The sequence below is a fragment of the Lynx canadensis genome, chromosome D2 (assembly GCF_007474595.2).
Source record: "Lynx canadensis isolate LIC74 chromosome D2, mLynCan4.pri.v2, whole genome shotgun sequence".
Lineage (NCBI taxonomy): Eukaryota > Metazoa > Chordata > Mammalia > Carnivora > Felidae > Lynx > Lynx canadensis.
This window is the reverse complement of record NC_044313.2, coordinates 9361214-9380270: the sequence shown is the minus strand read 5'-3', so window position 1 is coordinate 9380270 and position 19057 is coordinate 9361214. Positions and strand designations below refer to the sequence as shown.

Genomic DNA, 19057 nt, shown 5'->3' with positions numbered 1-19057 from the left:
TTTTGGAGCCTGTCCCTCGCCCTCGTAAAGCGACTGGGAGCCTGGGCTGTGGATCGCACCACCATGGCTACCCTCTTATTTTGCTTCTGTGTTTTTCCCTTTTGGATTCTTTCCCCCACTCCCTCCGTGCTGGTCGTTCTGTGGTCTCGCTCTTTCTCTCCCGGAACTCCCCAGGCCACAGACCCTGTTGGCGCCCGAAGGCTTCTATTACCGTATTGATTTTTACCAGTTTCAGGGGGTGGGAATCAATATCTCATGAGGTAATGGAAACCCGGGCAGCGAGGTGGAAGCCGGCCTTCATTCCTCCGTGCGGCCTTTGTGCAGAGGCTGCTGGGGACGCGGCCCCTTATGTTCTGACTGCAGCTCCTCTTGGAATGTGAAAATGTTTCAGTTCCCCAAACTATCAAAACCGGAGCCCTTGTGTGTTCTCTGGCCCCGGTTCAAGAACTTAGCTGATTGTTAAGGAAATTCTTTGGCTATTTTTTCTCTTAATATGGTAATGCCTTTTTTCACTTTGGCGCTCTCTCCTCAGGGAATTGGATTAAGACTATTATTTATGGTTGTGACAAAGCAGTTCCCAGGTTTTCAGTTCCCTGAATTTGTAGGTGCCCCATCGGGAGTGTCTCCTGTCCCCTTCACTGCGTGGGGGACATCCGCTGCTCCCGTTTGACAGTGTAGTGAATGTGTCACGATGCGTTCGAGTCCAGGCTTGGCCAGCTGCGGCCTGCGGGCCAAATCCAGCCCTCCACCTGTTTTTGTAAATAAAGTTTTATTGCAACAGCAGCCATGCCCATTCCTTTATTTATAGTCTGTGGCTGCTTTTGCCCCGCCCCAGCAGAGTCGAGTAGTGAGGATGGAGACCACAGGGCCTGTGAAGCTGAAAGTATTTCCTTTTTGGCCTTTCACAGAAAAGGCTTGCCAGCCCCAGTGTGAGGCGATTAACACCTTGTCCTAAGGAGCTGAGTGTGCTGGGGGCTGAGTGTGCTCCTAAGACCCATTGAGGTGCGGCTCTAGGTGACCAGAGGCCAGAGAGGCTGATTTCATCTGCCCTTTCTCTTGGGGCGTGTGTGTGTGTGTGCGTGTGTGTGTGTGCGTGCGCGCGCGAGTGTGTGCACGTGTGCATGTGTGAATTGTGCTCTTTTTTGCTGCTGCTTCCGCAGCTTCGGTTTTGCTGGATTAGGCAGAGAGAAGCCTTGTTTTTGCCCATTTCTCTGTATTCTCAGTGCAGCGTTTCCGTGAATTCCAAGATGTTTTGAAAATGAGTGTCCAGTGTTAAATCCTAAAGATCTTTACAGTCTGGTTTGTTCACTGTCCTCAGTTACTCTTTATTCACTCACGGATTCTGTACGTCTTTACCGAGCGTCTGTCTTGGCCAGACGGTGTGTTAGGTGCTGAGGATGTACCAGCACATGGGCAAGAGCCGTGAGAAGGCAGTCGAGGGTGGGAAACAGGACAGGTGGCATAAAAGTCGGTGACAGGTGCAGAAAAGGAACAAACAGAAGAAGTAGAAGGCACTGGGGGCTGGGAGACCTCTGTACCTATTGCAGACAAGGAAGCTTACATTTGGAGGTGACATGACAGGAAGGGCAGATAGGGCCAACCCGGGGGAAGATCCGGGCCAAGCCTAGAGCCTCTGGACCTCGGACCACGTGCAAACTTATTTCTCAGTGAGTTTATTGGAGCCCTTCAGAACTCAGCCGACATTTCTGGCTAGCTGCTTTTTCCGCATATTGTCTACATTTCTTATGGGCCTTGTTCTTGGGAATTCCTGGTCATACTCTGGAAAGCTCCGCTCTCTCATGTAGTCAATCTCCTGAGAGTCTGAAAGTGCTGAGGCTTCGTAATGAACTGGTTGCCTCATTCCACGACAGTGTAGATGCCGTTTCCCAAAACTGCTTTCCCACCACCATCATGACCACCTTCCGTGGCAAGGGAGAAATAAGGCATTCTGGTGAATTGAGGACTGATTATTTTAGTACATGTGCTAATTAACAGGTCACTTTTGCTAATGAAGGCTCCAGAATCTGGTGATGACAGCATGTGACTCATGGTATTTCCCTCTTTGCTTTGGTTACCAGGCAGCTCATCGAAACCATTGGCTTTGTGGTTAGAATATTCTCTGTGACTCCATTTTATGCCACGGATATATGTTAATTAGCTTAGTATAATATATCCCATGTCACTGACCGTGTCAGATTATTTTTACGTAGAGGAGGTTACATATTAAAAAACATTTTAAACATTGAAAGGAAAGGTATTTCCTTGGGATTCTCTGCGTACAGGACGGCACAAACTCTAAGTGGTCACGGGGAGTAAGGAGCCAGTTCAGTTCAACAGACATCGGGTGCCTGTGGCGTGCTAAGCACTGAATCCACCAGAGAGGGACCACTGCACTTCTCTTGGGGAAGGATCTTTTTTTAAAAGAATTTTTTTTTAATGTTTTTATTTATTTTGGAGACAGAGACAGAGCATGAGCAGGGGAGGGGCAGAGGGAGAGGGAGACACAGCATCCGAAGCAGGCTCCACGCTCCGAGCTGTCAGCACAGAGCCCGACGTGGGGCTCGAACTCACAGACCGTGAGATCGTGACCTGAGCTGAAGTCGGACGTTCAACTGACTGAGCCACCCCGGTGCCCCTAGGGAAGGATCTTTTGAGATCAGTTTTTGGGGATGGGCCTTTAAAGACCTGGTTTTCTTTCATTTCTTTCGTTTTTCAGTTGCCTATTCATTGATTTTTATAATAGATGCTTAGCCGCCAATCACTATTATCAGTGAAGCTGAAGTCAGTGTTTGATAAATGTGGAGGCATCCAGGGGCTGGTGTATGAAGACCAGGGTTACGCTTGACGGAGGCGATGTTTTGCCTCCTCTAGATGCCACGGAATAAGTACAGTCACTGGCCACTGGGCTCCCATGTAGAACTGTTGACATTTTGTGGCTTAAACAACAGGAGTAAGGGAATTTTCGAGATGCCAGTGTTTATAGCCTGACGGAGACTAAATATTCTGGTGGGGTTCACAGACAGGGACGAGGGGGTTGCTGGCCTGCTCCTTCTCTTTCTGTTCAGGCTTGACCGTGCTCTCTTCCTGTCTCTTTCTCCCTCTGCCTCCCCCACTTCTCCCGTCTCCCCCACCTGAACCCTCCCCTACTCCCATCCGTGGAACAGTCTTAGATGCTGACAGCACCCCCCCTCCAATGCCTCTGCGACCTAGTTTGCTTTTCCATGGTAAGCAGGCAAGTTAGTGGCTCTGCTTCTCGCTGGGTATGGGGGACGTGCTATTTTCTCCATTGCATATTTTTTTTTTTTAAAAGAAAATGAAAGGTTAGCATAACTGTTTCCAGAAAGCACATGGAATCACTCAGTTGAGTCCCAGCCAGCCGCTGCAACATTAGCCTTTGAGGCACACTGCGGCCGACACACGCAGGACCAGCCTGGGGCTCCAGCCCCTTGACAACGAGTGTGCCGGGCGGCGGAGAGGCAGCGGCTCCCGCCGACTCGGCAACGAAAATATTTTTGTAACAGGAGCACTTTATACTTTCCAAGGAAGAGAAAGAAGTAGTTCACTTGCCTCATTAGGTTAAAAACATTTTTTTCCGTTCAGTTTTATGGTTTGTTTCATTGGCCTTCTCTGTCAGCTTCAGGGCAGGAGTGCAGTGGTTTGAGAGCATTCAAGGGCTCGTGGGCAGAACCCAGTGTGGCCAGACGCTGAAAGACTGACAGGCCATTGCCTTTAGGTCCTCTCTAGATGACTACAGGCTGAGCCAGCATCTGGAGAATTCCAGGAGTCCCCTCTCCTCTTGAGGCAGGCGCTTGCAAGGACCATCTGCCCCCGTCCGGGACTTGTAGGAAAAGAGATTTATTAAGGACGGCGGTGCCTGTTTTGATCTCATCAGTTTTAACGGTTGTCTGCTAATAGGTTTTTTGGAAATCAGCCAGGTCTTTTGGAAAGAACCCTAATTGTCAGAGCTGGAATGACCTTGGACATCACCAGCCTCCAACAACCTTATTTTAGAAGTGGCCAAATCCGGGACTCAGAGAAGTCAATCAGGTGGCCCAAGGTCGCAGAGTGAGTTAATACAGAACCGGGTCCAAACCCGGCTGTCCCGCTGCCTGGGACATTGTGCTCCTGGGATACGCGGCGGCCGAGGGGGCACGTATGTGCGTGTGCATGTATGTGCGTGTGCGTGTGGCGTGACTGTGTCTGAGTCTCCACTTGTGCACAACCCTTGGCTGCTGCTGGAGAATAAGCCCAAAGGAAGCCATCACCCAGGACGTTACCCAGCACAGACCCAGCCTTCCTTCCTCGGGGCTTCCGGTGGTTGTGATTCACGTTCAGCAGGAGTCCAGGCCCCACGCAGAGTCCTCGAAGCAGGTGGGGCCACACAGCCCTGCCGCCAGGCCCCGGCCCAGGCTTGTCTGAGGATAGTTCAGCTTCCCGGCACTGGAGACACAGCATGGCCCAGGCCCTCGCCCCGAGGACTCGTGAACTTGGCCTCCTCTGGCTGCTTTCTGTGCTGATTGCCCTTCGACTCCCCAGGTGCCCTGTCATGTACCATCTCTGCTGCCCTCACTCGCCCCTGTGGGAAGGTCCTGCACCATGAGCATTTGGGCAGTGGGCAGGGTAGGCCGGAGAGAAGGTCACTTGGGTTGGAGGCAGAGGGAGGATTCTGGACCTGGGACCTCCATCTCCTAGCTGTGGGAACGTCGTTGTCATGGGCACGATGGTCTGTCCCACTGAGCGTCTGGTTGTAAACTTTTTTTAAAATGTTTATTTACTTTTGAGAGAGAGAGAGAGAGAGAGAGAGAGAGAGAGAGAGAGAGAGATGGAAACAGCGCGAGCAGGGGAGGGGCAGAGAGAGAGGGAGACACTGGATCCCAAGCAGGCTCCAGGCTCTGAGCTGTCAGCACAGAGCCCGACGTGGGATTCTAACTCATGAACCATGAGATCATGACCTGAGCTGAAGTTGGACACTCAGCAGACTGAGCCACTCAGGCTCCCCAGAGTGTCTGGTTGTAAACGTCAAGCAGATGACAGAGCACGACGCACGTAGGGCATGCATACAAGGGGTGGGTTAGGCCAGGCTCTGCTTGGACCATTTGTGTCTTGCACGAACACAGACATTTCGTGACCATTATTTGTTTTTGAGGCAGATTTCTCCTTTTGCTCCCATCCCAACCCCACCAAAAAACCGCATGAAGGAGCATATACTTAGTAGAGCCCTTCCCAAACATTGTTAGGTATTAGGATGGCTTCTCTAAACTTTAATATTTATTTTTGAGAGAGTGACAGAGAGAGCGTGAGTGGGGGAGAGGTGGAGAAGGAGACACAGAATCTGAAACAGCCTCCAGGCTCTGAGTTGGCAGCACAGAGCCCGATTCAGGGCTTGAACTCATGGACTGTGTGATCATGACCTCAGCCGAGTTGGACACTTAACTGACTGAGCCACCCAGGAGCGCCTAGGATCGCTGCTCTACAGTGAACCATTTTCCCCTAAGCCTTGGGGGTTGCTGATGGCTCCCACCCCACAGCCCTCCTTCTCCTTGCTGCTACAGCCCTGGTCTGTCCAACCATGATCCACCCCATTCCTAAGGCAGACAAATTCTGGAGAAGCTAAGGCAGTCATGGGGGCCATGTTCCCCTTGTCAAAGCATGGTTGAGGGTAATCTTATGACTAATTGCTGGCCGATGACCCAGGAAGAAGAATGTGCTGGGCCTCTGGATTCTTTGCTCTTCTGAAGAGACACACAGAAGAGAAAAGATCCTTTTACATCCACTGGGCATAGTCTTGTCTTTACATAACACTTGGAAGGCAGGTGGCTTAAGTTGATCAGACAGAAGGAAGGATGTCCATGAGTCTTTGAGGTGATCAGCCCTGCCACCATCTTGCCCTTGAACAGCTGGACATTTACTCCATTTTGAGTAGGGTTTTCTGATACTTGCAGCTGAAAATACCCTAATTGAAACACACAAATCGTTTTTCGTGTTGATCTATATTTAGCCTTTATGGAACATTCTAGACCGAACTGACCTTGGCAATGGAGATTTGGACCATGTGCTTTTTTACTGCCGTGTGACTCTCTAACCCATCAGGCAATACAGCTAGAGGGGTGGGCACGGATGGATTTCATTGATCTTCTGTGTTCACTGTGCTGGGCGCTTAGGAGACGCTCGGTGAATGCTTGTTGAGAAAGTTCTCTTTCATGGTGGTGGTGTTTCGCGGGAGTGCTGCCAGGCCTGCTGGTTGTTTGTTTGTTGTAATTAAATGAATGGGAGAGCCTTCTTTAATCACGCTCTACGCTCACCTCCCCCAAGTTCTAGCATTAAGCCTACCTCACAGTCAGTATCCTGCCAATGGCTAGTGTTTAGTAATTTAATACAGACCTGGTGAGTCTGGAGTCCACACCCAGGACTTCTGACAACCTCACCTGGGCTGTTTCTCCCTCCGCCTGGGTGGCAGTGGGCTGAAAACTCAGGAGCTAGGGGGATTCGTGTTTTCTTTTTTTTTTTTTTAATTTTTTTTTTTAACGTTTATTTTTGAGACAGAGACAGAGCATAAACAGGGGAGGGTCAGAGAGAGAGGGAGACACAGAATCTGAAACAGGCTCCAGGCTCTGAGCTGTCAGCACAGAGCCCGACGCGGGGCTCGAACCCATGGACTGTGAGATCATGACCTGAGCCAAAGTCGGACGCTTAACCGACTGAGCCACCCAGGCGCCCCTCGTGTTTTCTTAAAGTCACTCTCGGTGATGCTGTTGTGAGGATGCTGTTTAGTGGTCTTGAGTCACATCCAGATAGCTCCCCCGCCCCGCCCCATGAGCATGAATGTGACCTTGAGAACTGGGAGCATACCGGGCACGCTATGAAATATCCCCGGTCCTTGAAGGACTTGGGCCAAACATGAGACTCAGGCTCTCTGGGTACAGCCTGAGGGCTCCTTCTCAGCTCTGATACGGAGCCTTGGAGTCTCGCTGCGGCCACTTACGAGCTCAACCCCCCGCACCGCCCCCCCCCCCCCCCACACACACTGCTGCGGTGTGCACACCCGACTTAGGTTTTCATCCACCCGGTGGCTAATGGATCCGACGTGGGAATAGTTGCTGCTCGCACCCTTGCTTCGTACCCAGTGGAGGAGAGATGCCTGTGTCTTAACATCGCAGGCGTGCTGTGTGCCCGGGATGGTGAGCTGTGGGAAGGGGCTGTCAGGAGAGGGGCTGGCTTCTCCGACAGGCCCTGTGAAGCTGGGGCCGCTTCAGAAGGAGACTCAGGCGGAGCGTCTGCTCAGGAGCCTCGAGGCAGCTTTGATGTGGGTGTCTCGGGAGCCAGCCTTCCGGCAGCACTGCGGAGTTAAACCAGGAGCAGGCTGAGCGGTCAAGGCCAATTCGTGTCTTGGTGCTTCCAGCCATATCTGCGTTTCATCCCCCCCGAGGCCCCCTGTGGTCCGTGTGTCTAGACAGCCATGGGATAAAATGCTCAATTACTGAGTAGGAATTTGGCCAGCACAGAGGTATAGCTGCGTTGAGCAGACAGACCCGAGGTAAAGACTGATCAGATGAGCCTACTTGTCTCCGGAACAGCCAGAGAGCCTGATGCTTGTGGGGCCAGCAGCCCCTGCGGGGAGCAGGGGCCAGATGGCCCTGCGAAGGCATTTTGACTTCATGGAGAGCTGTAAGCCTGGCCTGACCCACATTCCTGCCCCACGTCACCCCTTTGCAAAGATCTCTGCCTCCACTTAGACTTCAGGGTAACACGTACTAGGAGCGCAGGTCTGAGAGTTGGGAAGCCTGTTCTCTTCTTTAGCCAGGCTGCTCATGAGCTGTGACGAGTCACTGCGTCTCTGGGCCTCAGTTTCCACATCTGTGAAATGGAGGGGACGCAGGCCCTAATTCTCAAGGTGGCCGTGAAAGTGCTTTGTCAGCCGGGAGGTGGAAGGTTCATTCCCTTCCATGTCAGTAGAGGCTTCGTGTTAAAAACCCCACCCCCTTGGGATATGTCCGCTTGCTTATTTTTGTCTACGATTGTCCTTCGTGATCCAGGAGACGAGTGAGTAACAGCTTACACAAGGTGAGGGTTGGCATTGCCCATTGGTACCATTGGTGCAGGTTTGGCCTCTTGGGATCCAGGGTTCTTTCCCCCGGTTGTGTTCCAGGGAGGATTGGTTCCTGGGGAGACTTGGGCTAGTACCACTGGTGTCCACTTGTCCAAGCCCGTGTGGTCCCTTGAGTGTGAGGACTTCACCGTGCTGAAGTCCCCCAGGCCCGGCCCTCCCCGGTGATCACGGCTGAGCACACCCAGGCCCCTGGAATTCTCCTCCCCTCATGGGGGCGGGGGGCGGGGGGGGTGGTCTCCTCTGTCCTTACAGCTTCTGCTGACCCCAAAGTGTTTGTCTCCCTGCCTCGTCCTCTGCCTCGAGCTCAGACTTGGGAAAGCAGAGCTCAAGGGGTGTCATCTTCAGAGCCCCTCTGCCTCCTGAACCCCGAGAACTGGGAGCCTGGGCCTGGTTCCCTTTCGACGGGGTGCAGGTGGAATGCAGGAATCAAGGGTGTGCCAAGGCTGATTGAGAGCCCCACGGCAAGCCCTGCCCCACGGAACTTTCTGATGCGGTTCCCAGTTTGTGTCTGAGCTGATGTGGGCTGGGCCCACCTCTCTGTTTGAACTTGATCTCTTGCCTTGGAGTTGGTGAAAAGCAACTGTTATCTTGGGCAGCCAGACACAGCCAGCCCCAGGATCCTTTGCCGCCGTGTCCCCTGGCCCAGCCCCGAAGGAGGGGTAGTGTCCCCAGCAGGCCTCCCCCAGAGTGGCTGAGTATACGTCACTGGCCCTGCTCGCCCACCCGCTGTGACTGCTGGATGAAGTCATTCCTGGCAGGGGTGGCTGGCACGGGCCCAGAGTAAACAGGCCGAACTGAGCCGCTGGTGTGCCTCTGGACGCCGAGGAGCTTGGGGGTGCGGGGCCGCGGGCCTGCCCCTTCCAGAACAGCACCGTGCGCTCCGGCCTCGGGCGACCCCAAGGGTCACTGGTAGTGTAGACCTGTGCCACCTGCCTCTTCCCGGCTGGGCGACGGCAGACGAGCTTGTGGGAGTTTAGTTGGCCAGGTTCCCCCATTGGGTCTGCACAGATCCCAGTGCTAGTAACGATAACTAACACTTAGATGATGCTGACACGTCCCAGTCACATTAGGTACTTAACATGAGCCAGGCGGTATTCACGGTGTTGTTCGGGTCTTGTTGCCTAATTCTCACAACTCACCTGTGAGAGAGCTGTGCCGCGTTATTCCCATTTTCCAGACGACAACACTGGAGACCAGGGGTTATGAACTCGCACCAGGATCTAATCAGGATCTAATCTGTGCCCTTGACAGGCCTCTACTGCGCTTCTCACTGTCTGTGCTCTGAGGGGCGTTCCTTCTCATTGCCATTTCTCGAAGTCAGCGTGAGGTCTTAGATCCCTTCTCCAATATTCCTTCTTCCTCCGTGAACTTTCTGAGCCAGCGTCTTCCTTATTGGGGGCGGGAAGGGGTCTTTATGGCTTAGCGCCGTGTCAGAGGATGAGGGAATCTGGGTTTGGGGGCACAGTCCGATGTGTGAATCTCTGCTCTGTCTCGAGTCACCCAGTCTTTTGGGGCCTCAATTTGTCCATCTGTTAAATGGGCACCTCACCTCATCCGCTGGTGTCTGCTCTCTCCGTGTCAGAGCAGATGCTAAAATAACCCTGGTTTTCGCCCACCCCATCCTCTCGGGGGGCCCCCCTCATCTCTTTCTTTCTTTGTTGAGGTGGATGTGAGGGGGCTGGACGTGCATGAGGCCTGGGCGGGGTCTCGGCTTCCTGGGCCTGGTTCCCGTTGTTTGGGCAGCCGCTACCCTGCTCTTGACTCAGGGAACAAAGGCGAGAGGAAGGTTTGCTTGGCTCAGGAAGGAAGGGAGGGGGAGAGCCTCAGGCCGTCCCGATGGAAGCCCAGCTCTAGGCCTGGCTACTCCAGCTGGCCTCATTTTGCCCTGTTTCAGTGTGAAGAGTTATTTGGAGCTTCTGCCTCTGCCGGAGCCTCACAGGGCCCTGGGGATCAGGCTCGCGGGGTCGGTCAGTTCACCAGGGCCGTGCGGAGCAGAGGTGGTCGATGGGGCGCTCTTTTCGGGCGAGGAGAGAGGCTACTTCTGGGGCTTTGGGGCTGGTGGAGGGGTGGGGGAAGCTGGATGCCTCACCGCCCCCTCCCGCTCCCTGCGCCTCTCCAGAATTGCTCTGCACTTAGCACAGAGATGCACCCAGCCGAACCCGTGCGGCTCTAGCCTCAGTGCTCCCGATTCTCCAGGACTCGGACAGAAGCACCTGTGATGAGCGGGGGTGGCTCCGCCCTTTCCTTCCACCCCATCCACCCCAAGGCTGTGTAGGCTCAGGATCCTTCTGTGCGTCTTCCCTTTCTTCGGCAGCCTTGCCCCAAGTCCAGACTTTGTCTCCTATCCCCTGGTCTCAGGGTCTCACAGCAGGTCTGTGCTAATAGTCAAGATGGGGCGCGACCCCGCGATGGCCTCTCATGACCTTCCGTGTTCTCCTTGGTCAGCGGCTCCAACGCTCACTTGTCCCTCGGCAGCTTGCGACGTGCTGATGGCGGTGGGCGGGAGGGGACGGGAGGCCCCGGGCCTGCCCTCACTCCTGCACGAGGCCCGTCACCGCCCGACACTCCCCGACGCCTGCGCGTCGTCCATTCTGCTAACCAAACGCAGCAACGCCAACCTTGTGGTTCCAGGGCAAGCTGCCTGTCCTGCTGCTGGGCCGCTCCTCCGAGCTGCGGCCGGGGGAGTTCGTGGTCGCCATCGGAAGCCCGTTCTCCCTTCAGAACACGGTCACCACTGGGATCGTCAGCACCACCCAGCGCGGTGGCAAAGAGCTGGGGCTCCGGAACTCGGACATGGACTACATCCAGACCGACGCCATCATCAACGTGAGTCCCGTGGGGTCGGGCAGGTGTTTGGAAAGCTGGGCTTAGGAACCTGGGGTGGAGCCAGGATCCTCGAGGTGCCGGCCAAGGCGTTACCTCTGAACCCCTAGAGCGGCTGAGGCCTAGGGCTGGTCCTCGGCCTCAGCCATCTCCAGGGACTCCTGTGAAGGGGACTTTGGATACGCCAAGGTCTGCAGCTCAAGGGGGCTCCCCATCCCACCGGAGGGGCCGTGGCTCCTCTGCCCCCAGGCCGCTCAGCGGACCCGATGTTGAGGCTCTGTGCAGGACGGACGTTCACCCTGGTGCCGGTGCTGTCACCCCCGGAGGTGCTCGCTCTGCCTCGCGCTCAGGCGCGGTCTGAGTGTTAGGCCCATACTGTTCCATGTCTAAGGAGGCCAGGCCTTGCTCCACACCATCTCCTCAATGGAACCTTTTATAAAACCACATTTTTTCCCCTTCGGCTGTCTCCTTATAGGATTGGCCTTTCTTTCTTTTTTTTTTTTTTAATGTTTATTTCTGAGACAGAGCATGAGTGGGGGAGGGGCGGAGAGCAAGAGGGAGACACAGAACCCGAAGCAGGCTCCAGGCTCCGAGCTGTCAGCACAGAGCCCGACGCAGGGCTCGAACTCACAGGCCGTGAGATCATGACCCGAGCCGAAGTCGGTCGCTCAACTGCCTGAGACACCCAGGTGCCCCATGGATCGGCCTTTCTAAAGAGCAATGTGTTTCCCCCTACATCTGTCTAATAAATAAGAAACAGTGTGTTTTGTGCATTTGCTGCTCTAAAAGGCTTCATTCCCAAACTTTCTTGTGATCCGCATGAAGTAGTGGAAAAAGAACAAACCATGTGGATTTCCAGCCACAGCGGTGAAGTGGGGATCGCATAGCGGGGGTGGGGGGGGGTGGGGGCAGGTTTGAAATACCGGTTGGTAGCCAGTGTGTTGCCAGGAGAAGGAAGTGGGTGTTGGGTGTTTGAGGGGCGTCATAGGTGGCCTCTGGGCTTTGGAACCAAAAAAAAAAATTTTTTTTTTCCATTTATGGCACATCTAAAACTTTCTGAAAATGTTTAAGGCCCCTTTTTCCAGCAGCCTATTAGGTTGACAGGAACAAATCCAAGGAGAGAACCTGCCAGGCAGGGAAATGCACAGGGCCGTGTAAAGACATGAACTCATAACCTTTTAATTTTTGCTTAATTTCAGTATGGAAACTCGGGAGGACCATTAGTAAACCTGGTAAGGCCTTTTTTTTTTTTTTTTTTTTAAATCTGTGTACATGTTTTTTTGTTTTTTGTTTTGCTGTTTTTTGCTTTCTTTTCAGACATGAACTTGCCACAGCACATTATCTGATTCTTTTACAGTGAAATCTGTGAGTCTGTACCGCATCCTTAGAAATTACCCTTCTTATCTTTTCTGGAAAGAGTAAGGCGTGTGGGAGTCGGGGTTGGAAGTGTTATGCCAGCAGACATGCTTGGGTTTCAAAGTTACAAGTAAATTCAGTGGAATTTGGGTCCAACCCAGGAGCAGCCAAAGGGGGAGGCCTTTCTTTTGAAGGTGTCAGCAGCTCTGGCCTGTTACAAAAAGGCACGGCCTTCAAATGAGGTCCCCAGGCCGCCACAGGAGCTGGCTTGGCTCGTCCACAGTCTTTGTCTTGGCCAGGAGCCCTCCCTTAAGACCTGGCTGAAACGAGGAGTTGCCCCCGCTCACAGAGATGTCACATAAGGCTATACTTAAATACATAAGCATGAAAAGGGAAGCTTTAGAATCTGTCAGAGTGGGGCCCACGCAGCTCAGGGGTCACCCAGCCCTGTTCTCATTTCCCTCCATGGGAAATCGAGGCCGTCTTTAGAGAAGCCCTGGGTGGCAGCGCCTGCTGGAAGGTTCTCGGTGTCGGGGACCGAATTCTCAGTGTTGCAGGAACTGTACAAGGAGAGAATTTGTAGTCGCTTGGCACTTGTCCCTTATCAGCCTGAGCTAAACAAACCATTCAACAAGGGTGTGCAGAATAACGGTGAAGGGGTCTTGTCATTCCACAAGTAGCGTTCGCCAAACTAGGAATCTGTCTTGAACGAGAGCACAGCCCGTAGACTGGCTTCCTCCGTGATCTGAAGCCGGTCTGTGACAAGCAGAGGAAGCGAGGCGGGGCCTTACCCTGCAGCCCCTGTAACATCTGTGGCTGCTGAGACAGCCCGGAGATAGCACTGTGTTTTCCCGGTAACCCCTAGTCACTAAGGTCGTCCCCCTGGGTGTCAGCAGAGGAATCTTTAGACCATGGAACATGGAGGAAGCTGGAGGCTGTGGACAGCCACCTAAAGGACTCTGAGGTTTCGGAAATATTCCCTGGGAAAGGAGCAAGGAGCACCTCGAAACCAGCCTCTTGAGGCTGTTTTTGTGGTACGGTGCTCCCTGAGGACAGAGCCTGATGTGTGTTGGCTCGTACTGCCCAAGTGATGCCTCTCCCCCTGCGGCCCCGGGACCCCCTCCACCCGGTTCCCCCTCCCCACCCATCCACAGCTCAAAGACTTCCTTCATTACAGACGATCTGTTCGCTTTTGGTGCGTGTCTTCTGGTAAACCTTCGTGGGCTCAACAGGCTGTTTCCATCTTGCTTTTCAGGATGGCGAAGTCATTGGGATTAACACTCTGAAGGTGACAGCCGGAATCTCCTTTGCAATCCCATCAGATAAGATTAAAAAGTTCCTAACCGAGTCCCATGACCGACAGGCCAAAGGTAAAGCATGGCCCCGCGTGGCCGCGGGTGGTTCAGGCAGGCCCGGCTGCACCCCTGAACGTCAGCTAAGCCTTTTCGGATCGAGAAGGAAAATGGGATACACGTTGTTAGGCCCCTGGCATTGGGTCACAGAAGTTTGACCCTTTTTGGCCGTGAATGTTTCATGTGGTTTGGTTTAATATGTACCAGTCATGACCCTAGGTGATTTCTATGCATCGTTTTATTTCATTAAGTTCTTTTGCCCTCTCAGGAGGGAAGTATTAGTCCCATTTCAGTGATAAGAAAACTGAGATTCAGGGAGATCGTTCATTCCACACATGTTTGTTGACCCGTATCTGCTTGGGGTTAGGCTGGGGGTTCCACGGCTCCACAAGGTCCCCGGCATGTGTGATGTTTACACTCTGACTGGAGGAGGAGGGAGGGTGATACTAGACAAACATGCAAGGTTTCAGATACCAATGATGCTTCCCTGAAAATGAAGCAGGGTGGTGAGCTGGGGGAGTGCCGGGAGGGCGACATTCCAGACCAAGGAACAGTGGATCCAAGGCCTCCGTTGTGGGCACAGCACACACAGCGAGTGGGTCACGTGGCTGGAGTGCAGTGAGGTTCAGGGTCACACAGATGGATGCAGAAAGCAGTTAGCCAGGGTCACGGAGACTTGACCTCTGTGCCGTGGTGGCCATGGTGAAGGCCTTGGGTTGTATTGAGAACAGGGACTGTCATGATCTGGTGGACGTCTTTGAAAAGTCATTGTCATGGCTGCATGGAGACTCCACTGGAGGGGCTGGGCAGAAGTTGTAGGACCAGGTGAGAGACTCTCCTGGTCATCCACGCCAGGGTGGGACGAAGGGCTCAGATTCTGGATTTATCGGAGGGCTAGAACCCTCATTGGAGGTCAGGATAAGGCAAAGAGGAAGCAAGTATCACTCCTCGGTTTTTGCCATTAACAAAAATGACAGGACTTTCCCCAGGTGCCATGGCAGGTAGGGGTCTGAGAAGGATTTGAACCACATCGTCAGCATTCCCCCCCGTGGCCCTGACTTTATACACTGCAGGGATTGAACCTCACAGCTCCTGGTGTCCCCAGTACAGCTGCCAACTGGGCTGACCTGTTGTCCTTTTGTTGTCCCACCAGGCAAAGCCGTTACCAAGAAGAAGTATATTGGCATCCGAATGATGTCACTCACATCCAGGTGGGTAAGCGGGTCTGTGTGTGTATCTTAAACTTAAACCTAAACTTAGGAAGGCTCTCACTGGCGCCCTGAAAGGGAAACCTCATGCTGCCTTAAGCATCTCGGTTTCTGGTTATAATTGAGAAACATCAGGAAAGAGGAGGGGCCATTCCCCTGGGCCTCTGGTTTTATGCTTCATTTTGGGGGTTTTGTTTGTGTTTGGAGGGAACAGGTCCTTCCTTCTAGAAGATTCTGCCCTCCTCTTTGAAGGCAGGCCTGGACAGTGGGGCGTGTTGGTCACTCTCCCTCATGCCTTCCTTTTACCACTTGTTCCGTTGAAACCCACATTCCAGGAGTGCCCCAGCGCCTCCCTCAGCCCAGAGCACCCTGCCTTTTGGGAGTGTGACCGTGTGTGGGCTGTGGCTGCCGGAATGCTGGGTCAGGCTTGTTTGCCGGAGCCGGTGGAAGCTGTGGCCTGCGGCTGCCAGGCTTATAACGTACTGGTGTTTTACCCTTGATGAAAAAGTCTGGTATAACCACACGAGTCCTGGTAACTAAGGGCACAGTGGAAACTCTTGCAGGTACAGGTAGCAAAGAGCAGAACGTATTCATGTCGGCATTAACATATGAATTATCGTAATTAATTTACTATTAATTGTGACCATATTACTATCCTTTAGATGCATATTATGAATGGTGGTGTCGTTTTTAGCACTCCACAATGTATGGACTGATTTGCTATGACTCAAATGTGAATCAGTTACTTGTCTTGGAACTGTGGGCGACGCAGGTATGGGGAAGGAATATACACCCTAGCATTTGGCTTCCTGAGTTCTTGTCCCAGCTGTGCGACTTCCTGGCTAATGACCTGGGGAATGACTTGACCTCTGTGCCTCAGTTTCCTCCTCTCCGGGACCAGGATAACAGTGCAGGCATTTTGGTGGGTGGTGAGGACCGAGTGATTGAACGTGTGCCCAGGCTCGGATCCACGGGTGGTGGCACGGGTCGCCAGCCACAGTGACACCAGCCACTGTATTTACTGCACATTTGCTCTGCACCAGGCCAGGTGCTGTGTCCAGACCATCTCACCTAATCCTCAAAACGACCCCTACATCATAGAGTATTGTCATTATTCCTGTTTTGTAGGTGAGGAAACTAAGGCACAGAGAGGTTAAGCAGCTGCCCAGGATCACACAGAAAGTGGCAGAGCTGGGGCTCCAAACCTGGGCAACCGCTGCACCATATTCACTCCTTACGTTACAATAGTTACTATTAAATCATTAGTAAAATTAAGAATAATAATAATTATAAAGCACCGTACTTCGTGTCAGCCAGTAGATCTTTGACTCTAATAGACATGTAAGCGAAGCAGAATCAGACCTCCTGGGGCTATTTTATTTCAGATTCAGGGATCAGGAGGAGAAGCTGGGTGAGAGCTGAGTCTCAGCCAACAGAGGCCCCTTGTTACTTGATGTTAACGCAGGTGTTTTCCTCCCGAGCAGCAAAGCCAAAGAGCTAAAAGACCGTCACCGAGACTTCCCGGATGTGCTTTCGGGAGCGTATATCATTGAAGTCATTCCTGACACTCCAGCGGAAGCGTGAGTTAGGACTATTTTCTCTTTGCCGGATTATCCCTGCGGTTCCTGGGGGCGGTCGGGGGAGGCTGTGTTCTTTTCATATCGGCTCAGGTGGTGGTGAGGGTCCCTGATGAAAGGGTTGGACACCCTTGGTCCCGCCAGCCGGGCCCTTCGGGCCTGGTTCAGCTCAGCACTCATCAGCAAAAGGGTGCTTCCTGTCCTCAGAAGTCCTCACTTCATGAGAGGTGATTCAGGTGGAAGGAGCGACATCTGACTCTCATGAGTCTCTGGGGCAGGCCTGGCTGGGGAAAGAGGGTTGAAGGAGCAGTGGCCCTGAGATCTTGGGCAGTGGTCCCGTCCTGGGCCGCCAGACAGAAGCCTGGCATAGAAGCCTGCCTTCTCTGATTCCGTCTGTTACCGACCAGGCCATACCTGTCCACACCTCCAGAACAATAACCCAGGTAACATCCAAGTAACATGAAAAGAAGTAGCTCAGCAGGCAGTCAGCACTTCTTACTTCTTCGGACATAATATGCAGGGAGAAGAGCTAGATGGGGTGGGGCCTGCAGGCTGTTCCCTGGGGCCCGGATCTGGCCCGCCAACTGCTCCGCTTTAATATGACCCGTGGGCCTTAAGGATAGATACTGCATTTTTAAACGGCTGAAAAAATTTTTAAGCAAGAGTATTTTCTTCTGATACATAAAAATTGTACGAAATTGACATTTCAGTGTCCGTAAGTGAAGTTTACTGGAACACAGCCAAGCTCGGTAGTTACACACTGCCTACAGTGGCTTTACGGCCACGGCAGTCGAGTTGAGTTGTGCCGGATGCCACGTGGCCTGCAAGGTCCAAAATATTTCCTATCTGGCCCTTTACAGAAAAAGTTTGCTGACGCTGTGCTAGACCACTAAAGGACCGTAATAGCTTATTTCACACTTATTTGACTCTTGCTTATTTGTAAGAGCTAGAGTTACAGCAACAGTAACACAAAAGAAGGCGGAACCAGTCCACCTGCTCCTCAGGGGACCGTCCTCCGAGTTGTGATGCCCATTACAAGCAAGCTGGCCACGGGCACGACACATGGTAGACGATACACGGGGTAGCGGCATATCCTTGACCTCCTCTGGGGTCAGTCTGTCATCCGATCATAACAAGTGCTGGGGAGCATTTCTGCAATGGACAGGACTGATGATTTGGCCTAAAACCCTCAAAAGGAAATGACGCAATCCGTTGGTAGTTGAAGCTACTGCCGTGTGAGTTCGCCATCACCCCACCCGATGCGCTCGGGGCTTCTGGGTTCTAAACTGTGCCTCTGTCAGCGCACAGTCGAGTCCCTCTCATGGCAGTTAGACCCGGGGGGAATGGAAGCATTACAGTTGTGTTTCCCCTTGTGTTGCAGGGGTGGGCTCAAGGAAAATGACGTCATAATCAGCATCAATGGACAGTCGGTGGTCTCCGCTAATGACGTCAGTGACGTCATTAAAAAGGAAAGCACCCTGAACATGGTTGTCCGCAGGGGCAACGAAGACATTATGATTACGGTGATTCCTGAAGAAATCGACCCGTAGGTAGAGGCATGAGCTGGATTTCATGTTTCCCCTCAAAGACTCTCCAGTGGACGGTGCGTGATGACTCTGGGCTGGTGGCACAGGACACTCAAGACTTCGGACCACCATGTTCCTTGTTCAGCAGAAGCACCCTGGCCAACAGAATCCTTCTTGATAGTTTGCAGGCAAAACAAATGTAATGTCATAGATCCGTAGGCAGAAGCTCGCCCTTCTGTATTCCTATGTATGCAGTGTGCTTTTCCTTGCCGGCTTGGACTGTTCCTGCTTAGACAGTCAACATTTGTCTCTCCCTTTAACTGAGTCATCATCTTAGTCCAACTAAGGCAGTTGATATAACGCATAGGTGGAGGAAGGCCCCACGGGAGCCAGAATGGTTCTGGGCACGTTTTTGCTTTCCTCGCGGTCAGCACCCGGAGGAGATGGACGCCAGAGACCACAGGCCGGTGACCGTTGGCTTCCCAAACGGCCGAAGTTGCCTCTTTTAGGAATCTCTTCAGAACTGGGGGCACAATGACTTTGAGTTTGAGCTATTAAAGTACTTCTTCATACTCTGCCTTGTGGCTTGCTTCTTTCCCATTCCCTGTGAACAGCTGGTGGCTGTCTCTTGGAAATGATCGTAAGGTCAACAGGTCCTCATTAAACCACATTGTCCGCACAGGGTTGAGCTTGCAGGCTTACCGGTTATTTCCAAATCATCACGTGGGGTTTACCAGCATTACTAACAACTGTGCTTGGCCACTCTGGCTTCATAAAATAGGGTTTGAGGACAGTCGTACTTGGATCTGGAGCTTTCCAAATTGACGAGAGTTTGTTGACCTCATGCATCATGCAGTCAGTCAACAAAAGATTTTCTGGGCCTCCGCTCTGTGCCAGACAGGGTGCTAAGTATAGAGGGATCAGCGCAGAGCAGGATGGACCCAGGCCTTCTGTGACCCAAGAACTCTCTTATCTTAAGTCCCCAGAAAGTACAGGCTGAAGTTGATTGCAGTTGTCCTGGGCTCTGACCTAAGAACCAGACCGTAAGCCTTGGGAGGGGGAGGAGGGCTAGAGCAGGGCTCCCCTCGACGCGTTCTCAAACAAGTGC

At 52.9% G+C, this 19057-nt stretch overlaps 1 protein-coding gene across 1 annotated transcript in view; it reads left to right on the top strand.

Annotated features, from left to right (window-relative positions):
- Window positions 1-18527, top strand: part of HTRA1 (HtrA serine peptidase 1) — a 51710-nt gene extending 33183 nt beyond the window's left edge. Inside the window, exons 4-9 of the mRNA XM_030334987.1 lie at window positions 10739-10933; window positions 12130-12162; window positions 13542-13656; window positions 14792-14849; window positions 16331-16426; window positions 17805-18527. Of these exons, the coding sequence (XP_030190847.1) occupies window positions 10739-10933; window positions 12130-12162; window positions 13542-13656; window positions 14792-14849; window positions 16331-16426; window positions 17805-17973 (666 nt within the window). The 3' untranslated portion in view covers window positions 17974-18527. The remainder of the gene's footprint in view (window positions 1-10738; window positions 10934-12129; window positions 12163-13541; window positions 13657-14791; window positions 14850-16330; window positions 16427-17804) is intronic.
- The last annotated feature ends 530 nt before the right edge of the window (window positions 18528-19057 follow it).